At 44.0% G+C, this 17,875-nt stretch overlaps 1 protein-coding gene and 1 non-coding gene across 2 annotated transcripts in view; one reads left to right on the top strand and one right to left on the bottom strand.

Moving 5' to 3' along the window:
* The window catches only part of ADAM9 (ADAM metallopeptidase domain 9), an 86,095-nt gene that overhangs the window by 12,211 nt on the left and 56,009 nt on the right, over nucleotides 1–17,875 (top strand). Inside the window, exons 3-8 of the mRNA XM_040970510.1 lie at nucleotides 1,576–1,634; nucleotides 3,406–3,484; nucleotides 9,592–9,668; nucleotides 10,586–10,781; nucleotides 13,879–13,944; nucleotides 17,357–17,428. Of these exons, the coding sequence (XP_040826444.1) occupies nucleotides 1,576–1,634; nucleotides 3,406–3,484; nucleotides 9,592–9,668; nucleotides 10,586–10,781; nucleotides 13,879–13,944; nucleotides 17,357–17,428 (549 nt within the window). The remainder of the gene's footprint in view (nucleotides 1–1,575; nucleotides 1,635–3,405; nucleotides 3,485–9,591; nucleotides 9,669–10,585; nucleotides 10,782–13,878; nucleotides 13,945–17,356; nucleotides 17,429–17,875) is intronic.
* LOC121150041 lies at nucleotides 12,126–12,229 on the bottom strand. Its single transcript, XR_005882922.1, has one exon. It is a non-coding gene; the product is annotated as a U6 spliceosomal RNA (small nuclear RNA).

Below are 17,875 nucleotides of genomic sequence, written 5' to 3' on the forward strand. Positions count from 1 at the left end.
CATCAGTGCTGCACACGTGGAGGGTGTGGTGAATAATTGTCATTTATGTGCTCCCACAGTTATCTGGAAGAATGGTACGGTCAGTGCATACCGAGCTGGAATTTTGCTCAGGCAATATATGAGTGTAATTTCCTCATCTTGAACTGCTTATTCAGTGCCTGTTACATGTGTTTAGGCCCTGGGGATGTGCAAGTGAGCGAAGTAGACAAAATTTCATGCCTTTTTGGAACATTTAGTCAGGATGGAGAGAGTGAGGGAGGAAAGAGAGAGAGAGAGAGAGAGAGAGAGAGAGAGAGAGAGAAAGCAGATGAATAATATGTGTTTCTGAAGGTAAGTGCTGTGAAGGAAATGCAGGCACCAAGTTTGGGGTGATGGTGGCAGATAAGGGCAGGGTTTGCAGTTTTTAATAGGGTGGTTGGGAAGGATCTCCCTGAGAGGGTGACCCTGGAGTGAAAGCCAGAGGAGCAGAGTGAGCAGTCCAGGGGGACAGAAGGGAGCAGTGGAATAGAACAGCGTTCTCACAGTCTCACATTGCCTCTCACTGGAGAGGGCAGTGACGGTATTGCACATATCCCTGGCCGAGAGGAGGAAGGAGAGGAAAGCATGGGCCGGAACGGTGGTAGCAGTGGGAGGAGCTTGGTGCTTCTCCTGTAGGAATTGCATGCTGAAGTCACTGACACAGTTCTCAGACTGACGCAGTTCTCAGGATGCGGAAGTGATGCCTGGATCCAGATGTGGGCCCAGTCACCCAGTCGGAGAACTCAGAAGTTGGTGTGCCATGGGAGAGGAGCAGGCGGATTCTTGGCAAAGTGTAAACAACCGAGGGTTGGGAAAGGGTAGGGCAAGATAGACCCGTGTGATAATGTTGGGCTGTGAGGTCCCTCCGTGACTTCGGTTTGATTGAAGATTGGAGATCCCTGGTTTCCAGGGAATTTAGTGAGCTGGTGACTGGACATGTGGGCACTTGGCAGGTTGCCATAGAATAATTTGATGCAGAGGAGGGAATGTGCTCTGCTCGAAGACTTAAAGTGTGGGGGGCAGTCGCCTAACTCCTTGACTGTGGTGCCCCCGGCTGCGAGGCGCAGGTGTGCTGCAGTGCTCCTTGCTGTTTGTGTGAGGCCTTCTCAATGTAAAGAATGTCAGGGGGAAGAAGTTTGCTTAGGCACTGATACAATGACATCAGCCATGTCAAGATAGTCAGGGAAGAGTATGCACATCTTTCCAAATTTTGGGTAAGTAGAACTAGGCCTTATCTTGAAATGAAGAGATTTCACTGAAGCGTGTAGATACTAGATTTGGAGGGAATCTCTTAAGATTGCAGCTTCTTAAATTGTGAATGAATTTAGGAAGAGTTTGCATAAGTATACGGATAATTTTCCACTATCCATTAGTACAAGAAGGTAGGGATAATCTTACTGTACTTTTCTCTGAGTTAAAAAATAGACACCAAGATCGTTGCAGGTCAGTGTGAAATTATTCCACTTGAGGGTGGAAGGTCCTGTGTCTTGGAACTGACATATGTTGGAAAGTGATTGACTTGATGATGATTTACATTTTTTTCTGCTCTCTATTTAGGTGTCTTACGTCATTCCGATTGAAGGGAAGGAGCATATTGTTCACTTGGAGAGGAGCACGTAAGACATTTACTTTGTCTTTTTCTTTTTGTAGTTTCCTTGCCCAATAGTATGTTGATACCTTTTCTGTTAGATGCTGGTTGGGTGATCCTGCACCCAGTGTGGAAGGAGACTTGGCCGTTCATTGGCAGCTCTGCTCAGTGTGCAGAGAGGGCAGAGGGTGTGTACGTGTGGGTGAGTGGGGGAGGATGGGATGAGAGGATGGAACGGACTCAAGGTGCCATGGGCTGCTCAGGGAAAGGAGGGCTGCAGTGCATCAGGGCACAGGCGTGCTGTGGCCACTGGGCAGCACACCCAGGACCCTTCCTCAGCGGCCCACCTGCGCTTTGTCTTCAGCTTCTAGTATACGCAGATAGGTGTGGAAGGCATCTTAGTATTACAGGAGCCTGGCACAAGTTTATTGAAGGAATCTTTTATGCTGTATTGGCTGTGTAGCCAAGGTAAGGCTGTGTAGCTGATTAGACCCAATGACCATCAGTTTATCCATCTCCGCACAGTTGAGAAACAATAGTGCTAGGTGCCAGCAGGAGACTTTTGACCTTGAACCAGGACATCCCAAGTCACTACCTAGTGGGTTGCTCAGACATGGAAGGCTTTGAATAAGAGAAACTGCTTTGTTCCTTTTATGTCGGCAGAGCCTGAGAACTCATTCTCCTAACCTGGCCCCTGAGCAAAGCAGGGCGTTGTCCCACAAACAACTTTTAGGATTCCTAATACATGCTCAGTTATTCAAGTTCTGATTGGGCGTGTCAGTGTGGCAGCACCGCCCACACAACTTGTTACGCAGAATGACACTTGGCATGTACCTGGACTGCTGCAGTTGTCCTTGTGGTGTTGGTTCAGGTCAACTGGTCCCTGCCTTGGGGACCTTGAGGGGTACCTAGGGTCCCCTGCTGCAGTTAGTTGGTACATTGCATGCCTTGCCTTGTCCATGTACTTGGAGAGCTGCTCCAGTTCAGCCTCACAAAACCCTCCGTGTATTGACTTTTTTATTTACAAGTCAGTTACAGCAAGTGGCCCTTCCCCCACCTCAGCACACAGCAAGAGATATTCCATCTCCTGGTTCTCTCCTGAGATGGTTGCCACGGCCAGGACTTAGCCAGCCAAAGCCAGGAATTTCACCTGGATCTCACCCATGGGTGGTAGGGGCCAAGCACTTGAGCCGTCTTCTGCTGCCTTTCCCAGACCATTAGGAGGGAATAGGATTCAGAGGGATGGGAAGCTGGCACCCATAAGGGATGCTGGCACTGCAGCTGGCAGCTTTACCCACTGTGCTGTAATGAGAGCCATTCTCCCCCCTCCCCTCCACCCCCGACCATGTGGCTTATTCTTCACATGAAATGAAGCTTTGGAAATTAGAAATCCTTTCTTCCAGCATCTGACATAGAATTTTGTCTGTGTATTTAGGAGGTTAGGGCAGTGAATCTTAAAAAGACTGTTAAAAAATTTGATTTTCTTCTGTTAACGCCATGTGCTGTCCATACCCAGTTTTCTTGTGAGATGTATCAGAAAAATTTAGGGTCATTAATTACGCTGTATTATGTTTTTGCAGCCATGACCACAAGAACAAACGTGGACCTTAATATTACCTAACAGTACTTAGACTGTTTCATATTCAGCTCTGTGTGAGCTTTCAGTTTGGGGGTAGCAACTTCTTTATAGAATCAGTTTTTGCTCATTACTGCTTGTCTGACTGTGGAATAATGCCTTAGAATTGTGTCCTCAGTTGTAGACAGATTACATAAATTCATATTTGTCTTTCTTCTTCCAGTGACCTTTTGCCTAAAGATTTTGTAGTTTATACCTACAGTGAGGAAGGGGCTCTGATCTCTGACCGTCCCAACATAGAGGTAACGTATTTTCCTTTTGGCCTTACAACATTTGAAACAATTCAACTTCGAGTACCTGGGACTAATACATTGTACAGCCCTGCAGAGCACCATAGCATTGAAATGGATGTGCTCTTCTGACATAGGTGCCTATATTTATATAGACTAATCTGTGCTCAGTAGAGAGGGATTTTTTTTTTTTTAAAGGTAGGAAAATAATTTTTATTTAATGATATTCTTGACTGGCTATGAAGGGAGAAAGTGAGTATGCTTGGAAAAAAGAAGGTTGTTGATGAACATTATTATTGCTAAAAGGAGGAGCCAGATTTGTGGCGCAGCGGGCTGAATCGCAGGTTGTGGTGCTGGTGTTCTGTATCGGAGTGTTGGTCTCAGTCTGGACTGCTCTGCTTCTGTTCCCACTTCCTGCTGATGCGCCTGAAAGCAGCGGACAGTGGCTCCAGATCGTGGGCCCCTCCTACCCACGTGGAAGAGCTGGATGGCATTCCTGCCTCTTGGCTTCGGCACGGGCCAGCCCCAGCTGTTGTGGGCATGTGGGGAGTGAACCAATGGATTGACAACATTTCCATCATTGTATCTTTGAAATCAAATTAATGGATCAATCTTTTTAAAAAAAGCATCTCTGAAAACATATATTCCTTATTAAGCGTTGTGAGTTGTTATTTAATTTTATTTAATTTTTCACTAAAAACCTTTATTAATCAGGTGCACTTCTCTCCACATCCGAGGACAGAATACACCTGGGCACATGGTGGACCAGGAATGCTCAAAATAATGGGCAGGTGTTAAATTTGACTTGCTTGCTTTTCTTTTTTCCTTCCTTCCTCCCTCTCCCCCTCCCTGACTGCCTTTCTTCCTTCCTTCTTTTCCTCACACCTAGAGCATGAATATTGCTGGATCTGTTGGGAAGACTTCATTATAGTCCTTTCTAAAATGTATTTTGAAAAGCTGTGTTTATTAGGAGAGAAGGGGAGAGATCTTCTGTCTACTAGTTCTCTCACCAGATGACTGAAGCCAGGATCCCACTGGCTTTTGCATTTCGTCCACTGGTGGCAGGGAATCAAGGAGGCAGCCATCCTCTGCTCCTTTCCCAGGCACCTCAGCAGGGAGCTGGCTTGGCAAGTAGGCTAGCTGGGACTTGAACTGGAGCTCATATGGGATGTTGGTGCCGCAGACAGCGGCTTAATGGGCTGCACCACAAAACTGGCTTTTATTACAGTCCTTTGTTACAGATACTATGCATTTGTTTTCTTTGACAGTGGTTTTCTTGGGAAAACTTATGTTGCCCGAAGTTTTTTGTCTGTTTGAATTTTTTTTTAACACTGCGGCAGGTTGGATTGTCTTGCACGTTTAGTAGCATTTTGCAAGCAAGTAAAAGGCAAAATAGTTACTCTAAATTACTAAGAGTAATTAGAGAATAAGAAAATAATTAGTAATTAGAGAATAAGAAAATAAAAAGTAATTAGAGAATAAGAAAATATTAACTTAGCCGTATACTTTTCTGATCCATTGTTGACCTTTTTTACTGTGCTGTGTGCTCATTGTGGAATAGAAATTTGAGGAGTTTAAATTTACATTATAGTGTATGTCAGATAAAAAACAATAATACATCTATTCATTCTTCTCTCCAGATTACAGTGGCAGGAGGCCAAAGACCACAAGTTTTGTGCCACTTAACAAAAGCAACAATCTTAACACATTTGAGGTGGAGGCTTTTTGGCGCGTCTCCTGAGACCCACATCGTTTGCACTTGAATTCTGGCTCTGTGATTTATTACCAGTGAAGTTACGTTAACCTGCTGGTACCTTAGTTTCCTTGCTGTAGCGTGGGAGCGAGCATGCTTCAGGGAGCCATTGAGAGGCTTGTACTCTTTTTAGAACAATTACCGCTTGTAAGGTGCTTAGAACAATCTGGTAATTTTCACTTGCATTGTCGAAACTACTTGAAACTACTAAAGTGTATTTCAGTTGCATGGGAATTTATGTAAGTATTAATGTTGAAGTGTTCCGGAGTGATTAGGCTTTCCTAGGTATTTGATAGGTCCTAAGAAAGCTGGTGTCTTTCACTTCTTTCTTAATCTGATATTTAATATTGTGAGGTACATGGAAGTATGGTTTGTGAATTTGAGATACAAATTGAAACTTTGATACTTGAGGGTTTTCATATATATATATATATATATGGCTGATTTGTCAGAATTTTGGTCCATCACATGCAATTAAGTTACACTGAGGAAATGTTGCTTAAGACTAATTCATAATTCATTACCTGGTTTGCAGCATCAGTGTCTCTCACCAGGCCATTTTCCACAAGAAGCAAGTTTTAGGGAACCTGCTTAACATACGTTGTTGTGTGACATAAAGGCCCAGATTATTAGGAATTCGAACTTTGGGAGCATTTGGAAAACACATGAGAAATTGTCTTTAATTAATTCTCCCAGTGGAACAAATTCGTTGAAGAATCAGTTTAGTAATCCTCTTGGATCAGAGGACCCCGGGGCTGCCAGGCAGCTCTCAGGGGTTGTTCTGCTTAGCTCTGCTCCATCTCGGATTTCTGTTTGCAGTTTGTGTGTTTCCGGAACAATTTATGCCAGCCGTACCTTTATTGTAATCATCCAGCGTCCTCATGTATCTTGAAAGCTTAAATAGAATTTGTTGTTTTTCTCAAGAACTAAGTTGAATGCCATAGAGATGTGTTTGTAAGATGAACTGTTTAAAAAATCCATCAAGTTAATGGGTCAGTAGACCTGCTGGAGGTTAGTTAGCTTGGACAAGAGAGCTTCTCTTGAGGGGCCCGTGGACCGCTGCTGGACCAGGAGGGGCCCGTTTCCCTTGAGTTCATGAGAAGAAAATAGCAAAGCACTTAGAAAGGAAAGATTTAGAGGTTGTGAACTGCCCCACAATAGAGAAAGTCGTCCTTCAGTTAGTGGTATGTAGTGTGCAGTTGAGATTTTTTTTAATGATCTTATATTTACATGGCTAATTTACATGAATAACACAAAGACAAAAAACAAAAGCAAAACCTACCCCTGAACCAAAAGGCACGCGTCCCTTCTACTTGGCTTCTTCAGCTGTTCCTGTTTGCCCTGTGTCATCCTATCTTTTTATCATTTCTTCTGAACCTTGTAAGAATGTGCTCCAGACACGGTGTTTGTTTCTATTTAAATCGTTAGTTGTAAATATCCTGAAAGCAAAGGCTTATCACCGTGACATTGTCTCCGAGGCTTGGAATCAGTGTTCCCGATCATGTGTTTACAGCCGAATAAGATCTAAAGTTCACGTGTTGCAGCGAGTGCACATTTTGTTTAGACCCTGTTGGCTGCAAATCCTACATGTCCCCGGGCGTCATGCCAGTGGCATTCAGAAGAGTTGAGACCACGTTCTTGTACTCTCCCCTGCAGTTAGGTTTGCTTGACGTTTCCTGGTGAGGAGCGTCAGGGTGGGTGCTTGGGGCAGGACCACCGGGGCAGGACCACCGCTGATGGCCCGGCACGTGGTGCGGGCTAGCTCGGTGACCTGACGCTGGGAACACTGAGTCTTTGCTTAAGGAGTTAACTGCCAGGTTTCTGCTTCCGGAAGTCACTCTGAAATTAATGTACTTGTCCCCCTCCCCCCTACCTTCCCGTGTACTGCCTGTACTTGAACCCCCCCTGTACTTCCTGTACTCATTTACTCCTCAGATTCTCTCCTGGCAGTGTCAGCCTTTAGTCACAGCCTGAATCAGTTGGTGTGACAATTGTCACAGTGACTTCCTTGTTAGTGCTTGCTGCTGTGGGGTTGTGAGGAAACATCTTGTGTGTGTGTGTGTGTGTGAGAGAGAGAGAGAGAGATCAGGGTGGACCAGTGAACCCCTGCTTGGTTAGGTGTGATATTGAAAATCTTCACAGATAGGACACTTTCCGGTGCCTTGTGTTGTGAACCTTATGTTAATGCATTTCACCTGATTTTCTGTTAGGCTTTTAATCTTCCCCCCTCAATATTTATTTACATTTAGGGATATTCTTTGTGAAGTCAGTTTATATGTGGGTTTTTTTGTTTTTTTTTTTTTACCTTTTGTTTGATGTTTCCATGTGGAAACTGAGAGCATTTTGTGTTAAGATTGAGCATTCCTTGTGAAGCATTTCAGGTATGGGTGTTTATCTTGGAATATTTACATAGATTTTGTCACTTGAAGGTTCCTTGACTTTTCTCACTTGAAGGTTCCTTTTTTGGTATTTCAAAACTCAAAGGTTTGAAAATTTGGAACAATTTAGATTTTGGATTTTTAGGTTTGCATTCAGCCTATGTAGTTAATACCATTTTCTTTCGCTGCCTGTGAGTTGTGATACAGAAGTGTTTCTGTACGCCTTATTTTCTTCTGTTGTGTGTTTTCATTTGAACCTGATCCATTTTGAGTATCTTGTGTGACGTTTGGATGTGATTCATCTTGGACCTGGCAGTGTTGGTTGGCGGGTACCCAGTACTCTCCGTGCCCAGAGATGCCACTTTCGCCCTGTGTCGCTCTGTGTGCGCTTTGATTCATCTCGACAGTTTGTAGCTCGTTCTGCCTGCTGCCTTTGGACAACGTACCGGCACCACACTGATTCCGTTAGCAAGGGCCAGCGGTGGGTCTTAATGCCTGGTAGGGCTAGTGTTCCTGGCTCTTGTATTTTAGTGCTTTGTAATTATTTCAAAGATGAGGAAGTCTGATTGGGAACTGAGGAATTTAGGATTGCTAAGTGATATTATCGTGTATTTTTCCCAGATAATCTCTTGCTCAAAAGATGCTGGACTCTGGTGCAGTGGTCAAGACAGGATGTGGGGATGCCCAGATTCCATGTCAGAATGCCTGGTTCAAGTCCTGCCTGCGTCTCCTCAGTTGAGCTTTCTTCTAATGCAAAGCTCAGGAGACAATAATTGATGGCTCGAGTCTCTGGGTCCCTGTCACCCATGTGGGAGACCCATTTAAGCTCCTGGCTCCTGGCTTCAGCCTGCCTCAGCCACAGGTGTTGAGGGCATTTGGGGAGTCAGTCTGTCTCTCTGTCTCTCTCTTTTAAGCTCTTTTAAAAAATTATTATTTTAAGTGATGTTTACCTAGTTGATCAGGGTAGGAAGGATCTAGGGTTAGGGAAAAGTGGGTGTGATGATTGTTTCCAAACTTTCTATTTGCTCTTCCCATTTCTGGGGCATAAGGGGATTGGACATACTCAACCTCCCAGCCATCCCGGTGCCCGAGGATGGGGAACGCCACCGATATCAACCCAGGTTGTCTCTGTCTCTTGACTGTCTCTTTGCCTTTCAGTTAAAAAAAAGAAAAAAAGAAAGAAAAGCAAAGGGTAAAGGTGCTTAAGTATCTGAAGATGACTAAGTTTGTAACTAATAACAGTGTATTAAGTACATATATATGAAAAAACAGAAATCACTGGATCAAAGCCACTTTTCCTCCCTGTCATGCTGACTTTTTTTTTCCTGGCCCTATTCTCTCTTTATAAGGTCCTGTATTGGATGTCAGTTGGACACTGTTGCTTCTCAATTGGACTGTGGTTTAAAAATGTGAACTATGACATGATGCTGATTGTTGTGCCTGTAGGCCGGAAGGTCACTGGGCCAGGCTGCCTGTGCTTGGCCCGCAGTGTACTGTCTGTACTTGGCCCCCCACCCCATGTACTGTACTTGGCCCCCCCACCCCCTCCCTCCCGTGTACTGTCTGTACTTGGCCCCCCCGACCCCCGGTGTACTGCACTTGCCCTCCTGTGTACTGTCTGTACTTGGCCCCCCGACCCCCCGGTGTACTGCACTTGCCCCCCCCCCCTCCTGTGTACTGTCTGTACTTGGCCCCCCGACCCCCGGTGTACTGCACTTGCCCTCCTGTGTACTGTCTGTACTTGGCCCCCCGACCCCCCAGTGTACTGTACTTGGCACCACCCCCCCCCCACTGCCGGTACTTGGTCGGGTGAGAGCAGATGGCCTGCAGGTAGTCTGAAGAATGTCAAGTGTTGTGAGGGACCGGTGTCAACCACGTGCTTTACTTAGGTTACTGGCCTCAAGTCATTTTGTCTGCTCTGTGATTTCTGTGATCACTTTGCAGTGATTTAACAGTATTTGAAGATAATGCAGTATTTTTTAATTTAGAATCATTGTCATTATCGGGGCTATGTGGAAGGAGTTGATAATTCATCTGTTGCCCTTAGCGACTGTTCTGGACTCAGGTAAGGAATTTTCTGTTTTTTTTCTTCTCCATTTGTTACCTCATTTTTTATCCCAGGCTTGAATTGAAATCAAGTCATTTATTTGCCACTACTGGCTTTTTCTTTGGTAGTGCTGCTATGTTTCAGACATGCTTGGCATGTTTATTTAAGAAGATATTCTAGTCGGTAAATTTTAAAAGCAAAAAGGCCATTTTATTCTTTGAGACCATTAAATAATCTTTTCCTGTTTGAAATATGCTTTGGATTTTGGTGTTACTTTGTCTTTATGAAATTTTGCCCGTCTTTTTCATGTAACTCCCATGAGGACCGAGAAGTACTCATTTTCTTCATATTCCAAGGAATAAGCAAAGGCTTAGAGGAAAGCGTGTCACACATCAAGTGAAACTCTAGTTTTAAGATTCTGTTTATTGAGGGCCTGGCAGTGTGCCACTGCTTGTTGGTTGACTGCGAGATTATATGATTGCTTGCGCTAGTAAATAGCTTTAGTTCTCAAACCAAATATGAGATTCAAGTATTTGTGATTCTCTGTGTATAACAGTTACTGAATTGGGTGAAGACAGTGCTCCCAGCCGTCTGTGTTGGTTCTGTAATTTAATTTTCAGAGCAGTTTTGTACAGATTGTCAGCTAAGGCAGAGGCTGGGTCCTGTGGGTGCAGGTCACACCCTGCTGACCAGTGCTTTTGTAACGCCTCCTGCCTTCCAGTACTCATTCCGACAGGCTAGTGGCTTGCAGTCAGCGATGGAGTACACAGCATCTGTTTTCCAGTTAGACCTAAAACTTCCACTTCCTGTCTATATCATGACACCCCTTTTATGCACGTTAAGAACTGGCGATGAAGTTCAAGTTTCTTGATTCCTTTTCCTGTATGTATTTTTTTTTTCCCCTTAAAAATGGTGTTCGTGAATACGACATTTAGAGGATTGCTACATTTAGAGGATATAAGTTATGGAATTGAACCCCTGCAAAACAGTCCTCATTTTGAACACATGTTTTATCGAATGGATGATGTTCACAAAGAGCCTCTGAAATGCGGAGTGTCCGCTTTGGGTGCGGAGGAAGAAGCAGCGGATACCGAAGAGGAGCCGCAGCCCAGCGTGACTCAGCTGCTCCGGGTAAGGAAATGGTGGCGCTTGCCGTGGTTGACTGGAGCCTTCTAAGATCATGTACTAACTGCATCACTGGTTTCCTTCCTTCCTTCATCCTTTTACCAGTCACGTGCCAGACGGTAGAAAGATGAGCAGTATGCAGTTCCTGCTACCAGCTTGGGTAGAGTTGATTCTGTGTTTCGGAAGCCCGGGCTTAAGCCTAAAACAAGTAGCCATATGTTAGCACTGCTGGAGAAATAGTGCTTTATGCTGGCTTTAGAGAGCAGTGGCGTTAGATACTTCATACACAAGCTGGAGTGGGGATTCTTTGGTTCTAGATTGGAAAGTGAGAGAGACTTTACATTTTAATTATTTCAGCTGTCTCTCTAGGACACTCATATCCTACTTGTTTTAGTTGATTAGCAGAGTCAGTATAGTTCACAGATACAATGCTATGAATCTAATAATGTTCCTTTCCCGCTTTGCTTCACCCCGCTCCTGTTCCCTCCCTTCCCCCTCTCAATCCCTCTGTCCCTTTCCTTCCTTTGTTTCTTCCTCCTTTCTTTCCTTTCGTTTATTGAGGGAACAATAATGACATTTATTACAGTCAAAGGCTTAATTCTTTAGCACATGGGAAGTTTAATAGGTAAAAAGCCGAAGACCTTAGTTGAGGAAGAATATGGACAAGGGCTGTAAACCGTAGTTGAATGGAACGGTGACCACTTCACCCATATACAGTAAATTATAAAGCAATCACAGATCATTGAGAAAATGGTAATATATAAAACAATAGTAATATAATATTCTTAACCATTGGTTTGATAAGGGTATGCAACAAAAGTTTATAAAATTGTTTATAGCAATACTGATACATGAAGGCATTCCTTTATTTTTTATGTATTAAATTTCAGCTCCAAAATATAAGGGAAAATATGTGGCATTTACCTTTTTATATTGGCTTGTTTTACCTAGCTTGAATTTATCCATTGCATTCATTTCGCTGCAAATGGCAGATTTCCATTTACAAAAAAAAATTCCATTATGTATAGATACTGCATTTTATTAAACCTGTGATTCAGTGATGGATAGTGGGGCAAACAAAAATGCTACAGAATGAAAGAAACTATCTACACTCCGTGTATAAGACACCTTTGTCTTAATATCCAGAATATATAAGGAACTCGAAATTAGTGACTGAAGAAGCTTCTGGCTTCCCCTAGCTCGGGCCCGGCCTTGTGGCCATTTAGAAAGTGAACCAGTGATTGAAGACCTCCCTGCAATTCTGCCTTCCAAATCAATAAATACATCTTAAGAAAAGGAAGCATGTTTCCGCATTAATTCATACTGGTTTATGGCATTTTTTTAAAAGTAAAAACTTTTTTTTAAAAAATATGGAACGCGGGTCATCGTTGCGCAGGGGCCATGCTAATCTTCTTTGTATTGTCCCAATTTTAGTATATACGCCGCTGAAGCGAGCACGTAGAAACGTTTTTAATTGTAGACGATGTTGACGTAGCCGATCAGGGTGGGAAGCACTGAGGGCTAGGGAAAAGTAGGGGCCATCATTGTTTCCAAATGTCCTATTTCTTCCTGTTTCTGGGGGAAGGGAGGCGATAAGGGGGAAGAGCTGTACCCAGCCTCCTGAGCGCCCCAGGACCTGGGGAAGGGAATGGCCACCTGATCCCAGCCCAGGGTCCTGATGTGGCACGCTCTGAGGGTTCTGTCCAGGTGGTTTAGATAGCTCTGAAATGCTGTTGACCTCAGTGGTCCCGGAAGGAGGAGACCTTTCCAACGTCTGTTGGCTGACACAGTTGACCTTACAGTCTCCATTCCCCCAGGTTTTTGCAGTCATTGTTTGGCTGGGGTAACTGTCCAGTTTGTTCTGTTCTCCTTCCTCTGCTGTGGGAACCGATGTCCTCTGCAGTTCTCAGTGGGCTGCCCTGACTTCGACATGCATGGGGCCTGCCCTCTGTTAACCGCCTTTTCCGGTGAGGAGGACCTGTTCTCGCAGGTGGGCCCCAGGATCTGGGACTGGTGACTCAGGCCCCGAATTGTCTCTTTGTTATCTTTTTTTGAATCATTGTACTTTTTTTTTTTAAAGATTTATTTTTAATTTTTATTGGAAAGGCGGATATACAGAGAGGAGAGACAGAGAGGAAGATCTTCCGTTCGATGATTCATTCCCCAAGTGAGCGCAATGGCCAATGCTATGCCGGTCCGAAGCCCGGAGCCTCTTCCGGGTATCCCACGCGGGTGCAGGGTCTCAAAGCTTTGGGCCATCCTCGACTGCTTTCCCCAGGCCACAGGCAGGGAGCTGGAAGGGAAGCGGGCCGCCGGGATTAGAACCAGCGCCCATATGGGATCCAGGCGCGTTCAAGGCGAGGACCTTAACCGCTGCGCCATCGCGCTGGGCCCGAATCATTGTACTTTTATCTTTATTTTGGCTATTTAAAAATACTTATTTGGGAGGCAGAATTTACAGAAAGATAAAGAGAGAAAAGTTATTCCGTCTGCTGGCTCAACACTCAGTTGCCACGCTGGCTGGGGCTTGGCCAGGTGGAAGACTACTTGCAGGTCTCCCAGGTGTCAGGGGCCCATGTACTTGATCCGGTTTCTGCTGTTTTCCCCAGTGCAGTAACACGGAGCTAGATTAGAAGTGAAGCAGCTGGGACTCAGACTGGAGCTTCTAGAGGATGCAAGCATTGCACCTGAATGCCAGGCCCTGTACTTTTTTAAAGTTTAAACCTTGGAAACCATAAACCTTTACATTTTCTTTCTGTAGGAACTTCTGTAAAATGACAGAATTAGTCATTTTTTTTAAAGTGACAACCTTGTCCCAGTTCTTGCTCTATGATATTGACGTATATTAAATATTTTTTTCCTCTCTCAACATAAGTCACTGGGTTTCTCGTTAAAATGTGAATTTGCTTGTAGTTTTATCTTAAAAAATCGATAATCCTTTTTTTTTTGGAGGGGAAGCTTTCGTGTAGCACCTTTTATCTTTAGAATGTCCTCTGGTAAGTTCTTCCAAATGCCATGTGTTTTTATTTTAGTGATCTAGGATAAAAGCCTTGCAGCTTTCGTATTTTTGTCTTTGTGATTTTCTTTTCTTCTTTCCTAACAGAGGAGAAGAGCTGTGTTGCCACAGACCCGATATGTGGAGCTTTTCATCGTTGTAGACAAGGAAAGGGTGAGACTGCTGACAGTTTTGCTTCTTTTTCATGAAAAGTCAGTCGTTTAGAGGGAAATATGAAATACATCTGTGTCTGATTTTTTTCCTTTTTTAGAAAAAGATTTCATTTATTCCACAGAGTTGCAATGGGAAATGGAGAGACAGAGTAATCTTTCGTCTGCTGTTTTACTGCAGCCACTGGAACGAGGCCAGGCTGAAGCCCGCAGCTGGACGCTCCGTCTTGGCTTCCCCAATGGGTGCCTGGGTCCTCAGCTCTGCTTTCAGCAGGTGGCTGACCTGGACGTGCAGCAAACAGATGCCATGACACAAGCAGAATCTGTTTATATCTTTTCTTTTCTTTTGTAAAGATTTACTTATTTTTTACTGGAAAGAATGATTTATTGGAAAGATCTTCCTTCTAGTGGCTCACTCCTCAAGTGGCTGCAGTGGCTGGAGATGAGCTGATCCAAAACCGGGAACCAGGAGCTTCCTCTCCGTTTCTCCCAGGGTTGCAGGGGCCCAAGATCTTTGGCCATTCTTTCATGCTTTCCCAGGCCAGCAGGGAGCTGGAAGGGCAGTGGAGCAGCTGGGACACGAAGCAGCATCCATATAGGATTCTGGTGCTTGCAAGGAGAGGATTAGCCAGCTGACCCTTGCTGGCACCATGCTCACAAGTAGAATATTAACCTACTGTATCTTGATACTCATCCCTGTATACATTTTATTAAATGATAATTAATAATTAAAATGGCTTTATCGTATAATATACCACCAGAAGCTGAATGTAGCAAATGAACCTCTCTTTCATTTGCTTTCTTTGTGTGTGTGTGTGTGTGTGTGTGTGTGTGTGTGTGTGTGTGTTTGTCCTCCTGGTGATTTGCTCATGTGGAATTCTTTTCTTAAAATGTTTAGTCACAAATTTTGCTTGAGAGGTAGAGAAGGTTCTCCTGTTCACTGGTTCACTTCTCTGAATGCCCACACCGGCTGACCCGTGCTGGGCGTGCAGTGGGCTCTCCCGCATGTCCCCTCTGCCGCTCCCGGTCTGCGTTAGCAGGAACTGAGATGAGGAGCTGGCACCGGGTCTCAGAGGCAGGAGTTCTGCTGTGGGGTGCAGCTGTCTTGCCCACGAGGCTGACTGCCTGCTCCTTAGACAGGCTTTGTTGTGTTAAATTGTGTGTAATTCTTCTCATTTAGAGGCTTCAAAACTCTTTCAGATCAGTTTCATGAGCTGTTGCCATAAACTAAGTTAGTTTTGTGGCCTGATAAACTTGTTTTGCTTTTTAGAGTTTCAGCTAACTTGCCACATTAAGAGGTAGAAAACTTCTAGTTGTGGCATGCTTAAGAAATGAATAGTGCTAATTTTAGTATTAGGCCTCCTATACTAACGTACGATAAAAAAAAGAAAACTGAGCTGAGTGCTTTACTGAAATCATGTGTCTATTTCAGCAATTACAGGGTTATTAATTTTAAATAAAATACCAGTTGTTTGTGAAGGTGTTTGGCACGGTTGCTAAGAAGCTAGTGAGGGTACCCATGTGCCACTTTGAGTGTTTGGGTTTGATGCCTGGGTCCAGCTCCTGACCCCGACTTCGTGTTCGTGCAGATCCCGGGAGGCAGTGGTGAAGGCTCGAGTCGTTATGTTCCTGCCACCCATCTGGGACGCCTGGACTGAGTCTCTAGATGTGAAATTAAGCCCTGGGCAGACTTTGCGGGTACTGGGCAATGAACCAATGGCAAGGAGCTCTTCCTGTCTGTCCTAGCAGTCACGTTTCTCTGCCTCTCAAAAAACGAAACAAAACAGAAAACAAAAACAAACGAAAAGCGAAGCCAGTGAGACTGCTTGAGATGTTTGGTCTGTCTGTTGTTTCACCCCTGCTGCTTGTGCAGAAAGGTTATTTGTAGATACTTACTTTGATTGGCAGTTCCTCTCTTTGGAGGATTGTTATGGTTAGGGGAAATCCCTTGTCATAGGTAGCTTAGAAATAACCCACAAGTGTTATGAGACAGAAACTAAGTCTTATTTGTTTATTATAGGTTTATTATCCTCGAGTGGTAAGAGGAAAAAAGTCTAGAAAATATGATCAAGAATAAAGTCTGTCACTGTACTTGGTAAAAAATTTCTGTAGAGGGCCCGGCAGCATAGCCTAGCGGCCAAAGTCCTCACCTTGAACATGCCCCGGGATCCCATATCCCTGCTGCTCCACTTCCCATCCAGCTCCCTGCTTGTGGCCTGAGAAAGCAGTCGAGGATGGCCCAAAGCCTTGGGACCCTGCACCCGTGTGGGAGACCTGGAAGAAGTTCCTGGCTCCTGGCTTCGGATTGGCTCAGCTCCAGCCATTGCGGCCACTTGGGGAGTGAATCATCAGATGGAAGATCTTCCTCTCTGTCTCTCCTCCTCTCTGTATATCTGACTTTCCAATAACAAGAAAATAAATCTTTAAAAAAAATTTCTGTAGAATGTTTTGCAAAAGTCACGAAAACAGAGATTGACATTTCTCTGTGTGGCTCTCCCTGCAGACTCCTCACCTGGACAGATGGAGAATGGTCTGTTTCAATCAACCCCTGTCAAATGTCTTGCAAGTTTTTCTTGTTTAGAATGACGTCTGATAAAATTATGCTCATATATTCTGATGCTAAAGCCTTTATCATAGGACAAAATAAGAAACTAGGAACATTTTTATTTTGATTACTGAGCTGTATAAAATATTGTTAAGTTGGATATATTTGGATTTTGACAGATTTCGAAAAAATCAGTCATATTAATTGATTGCTCTAACTTGATTAAATTTATGTCTATATCTTTCCATATAATTTATTGATTGGTGATCATTGGCTGATCTCTCATTATTTATTATTTTATGGCACAGTTTCATAGTTTCATAGGTTCTGGGATCTCCCCTTCCCCCAGAACTCTTCCCCACAACCGACTTTCCCCCTTATTAAATTAGCCTAGGGTTTAATTTGATTAAATTTATGTTTGTTTCTGCATTTTATTGGTAGTCATTGATTACTCTTGCAATTTTTAAAAATCTTGCATTATTAAATTAACCTAATGTTTAGACACGGTTTGTGGTTATGTGGTTCGCCTAGAAGTCCTCTAGATTCATGTCTTTTACCTGTGCATTTTGGTGGTCTTAAATTCTGCATTTGCAAAATGCTCGACGATATTGTTGCATTAAAATAAAAAAAAAAGGAGAATTGAGAATAAAACTGTTTTAAGGCTATGAGAGTTTGGAGACTCTGAAGTCTGCAATGCTTTCTCATTGTTTTACACTCGTTTATATTTTAGTTGTCACTCAAATGTTGTTTCTACTTATTAATTTGAAATGTGGATAAATGTCTAAGTGCCTCAGTTTTCGGTTCAGAGGAAATACTTATTTCCTGTCTTTATTGAAACTGACATGGTGATTCGCTGACTTTGCTTTCCCAGTATGACATGATGGGTCGGAATCAGACGGCTGTGAGGGAGGAGATGATTCGATTAGCAAACTACTTGGATAGCGTAAGTTGTGTTTTCTACTAACTAGTATTACTTTGTCCTGTCCTTTCATGGTCTTAGAACAATTGCAACATTGATTCCTTTTTAGCTATGCTTATCAGAGTACCTAAATGCTTGTCTTTCAAAGATCTGTGTTCCAGCTTGTTTTGTAACTTTAAAAACATTAAAAACAAATTTGGGAGACGGGGAGGGAGGGAATGAGGAAGGGCGTGTTGGCAGCAGCCCGCTGTCTTCCTCATTCCCCAGATGCCTGGTCAGGGCGGAGCCAGGAAGGCAGTCCCAGTGTCCTCTGGCACTGGCAGGGACCTCGCCACTTGAGCTGCCCTGAGTGTGCTGTAGCTGGAAGCCAGTCCTGGGAAGGGAGGCAGAAGCTGAGGCCAGCCACGCCGTTGTGGGCTGTGGTAGCCAAGGAGAGAATTCTGAGAACTGCATAAAGTTTCATACCAATGT

Source organism: Ochotona curzoniae, unplaced genomic scaffold (genome assembly GCF_017591425.1).
Source record: "Ochotona curzoniae isolate NIBS_2020 unplaced genomic scaffold, NIBS_Ocur_1.0 contig_1976, whole genome shotgun sequence".
NCBI classification, from domain to species: domain Eukaryota; kingdom Metazoa; phylum Chordata; class Mammalia; order Lagomorpha; family Ochotonidae; genus Ochotona; species Ochotona curzoniae.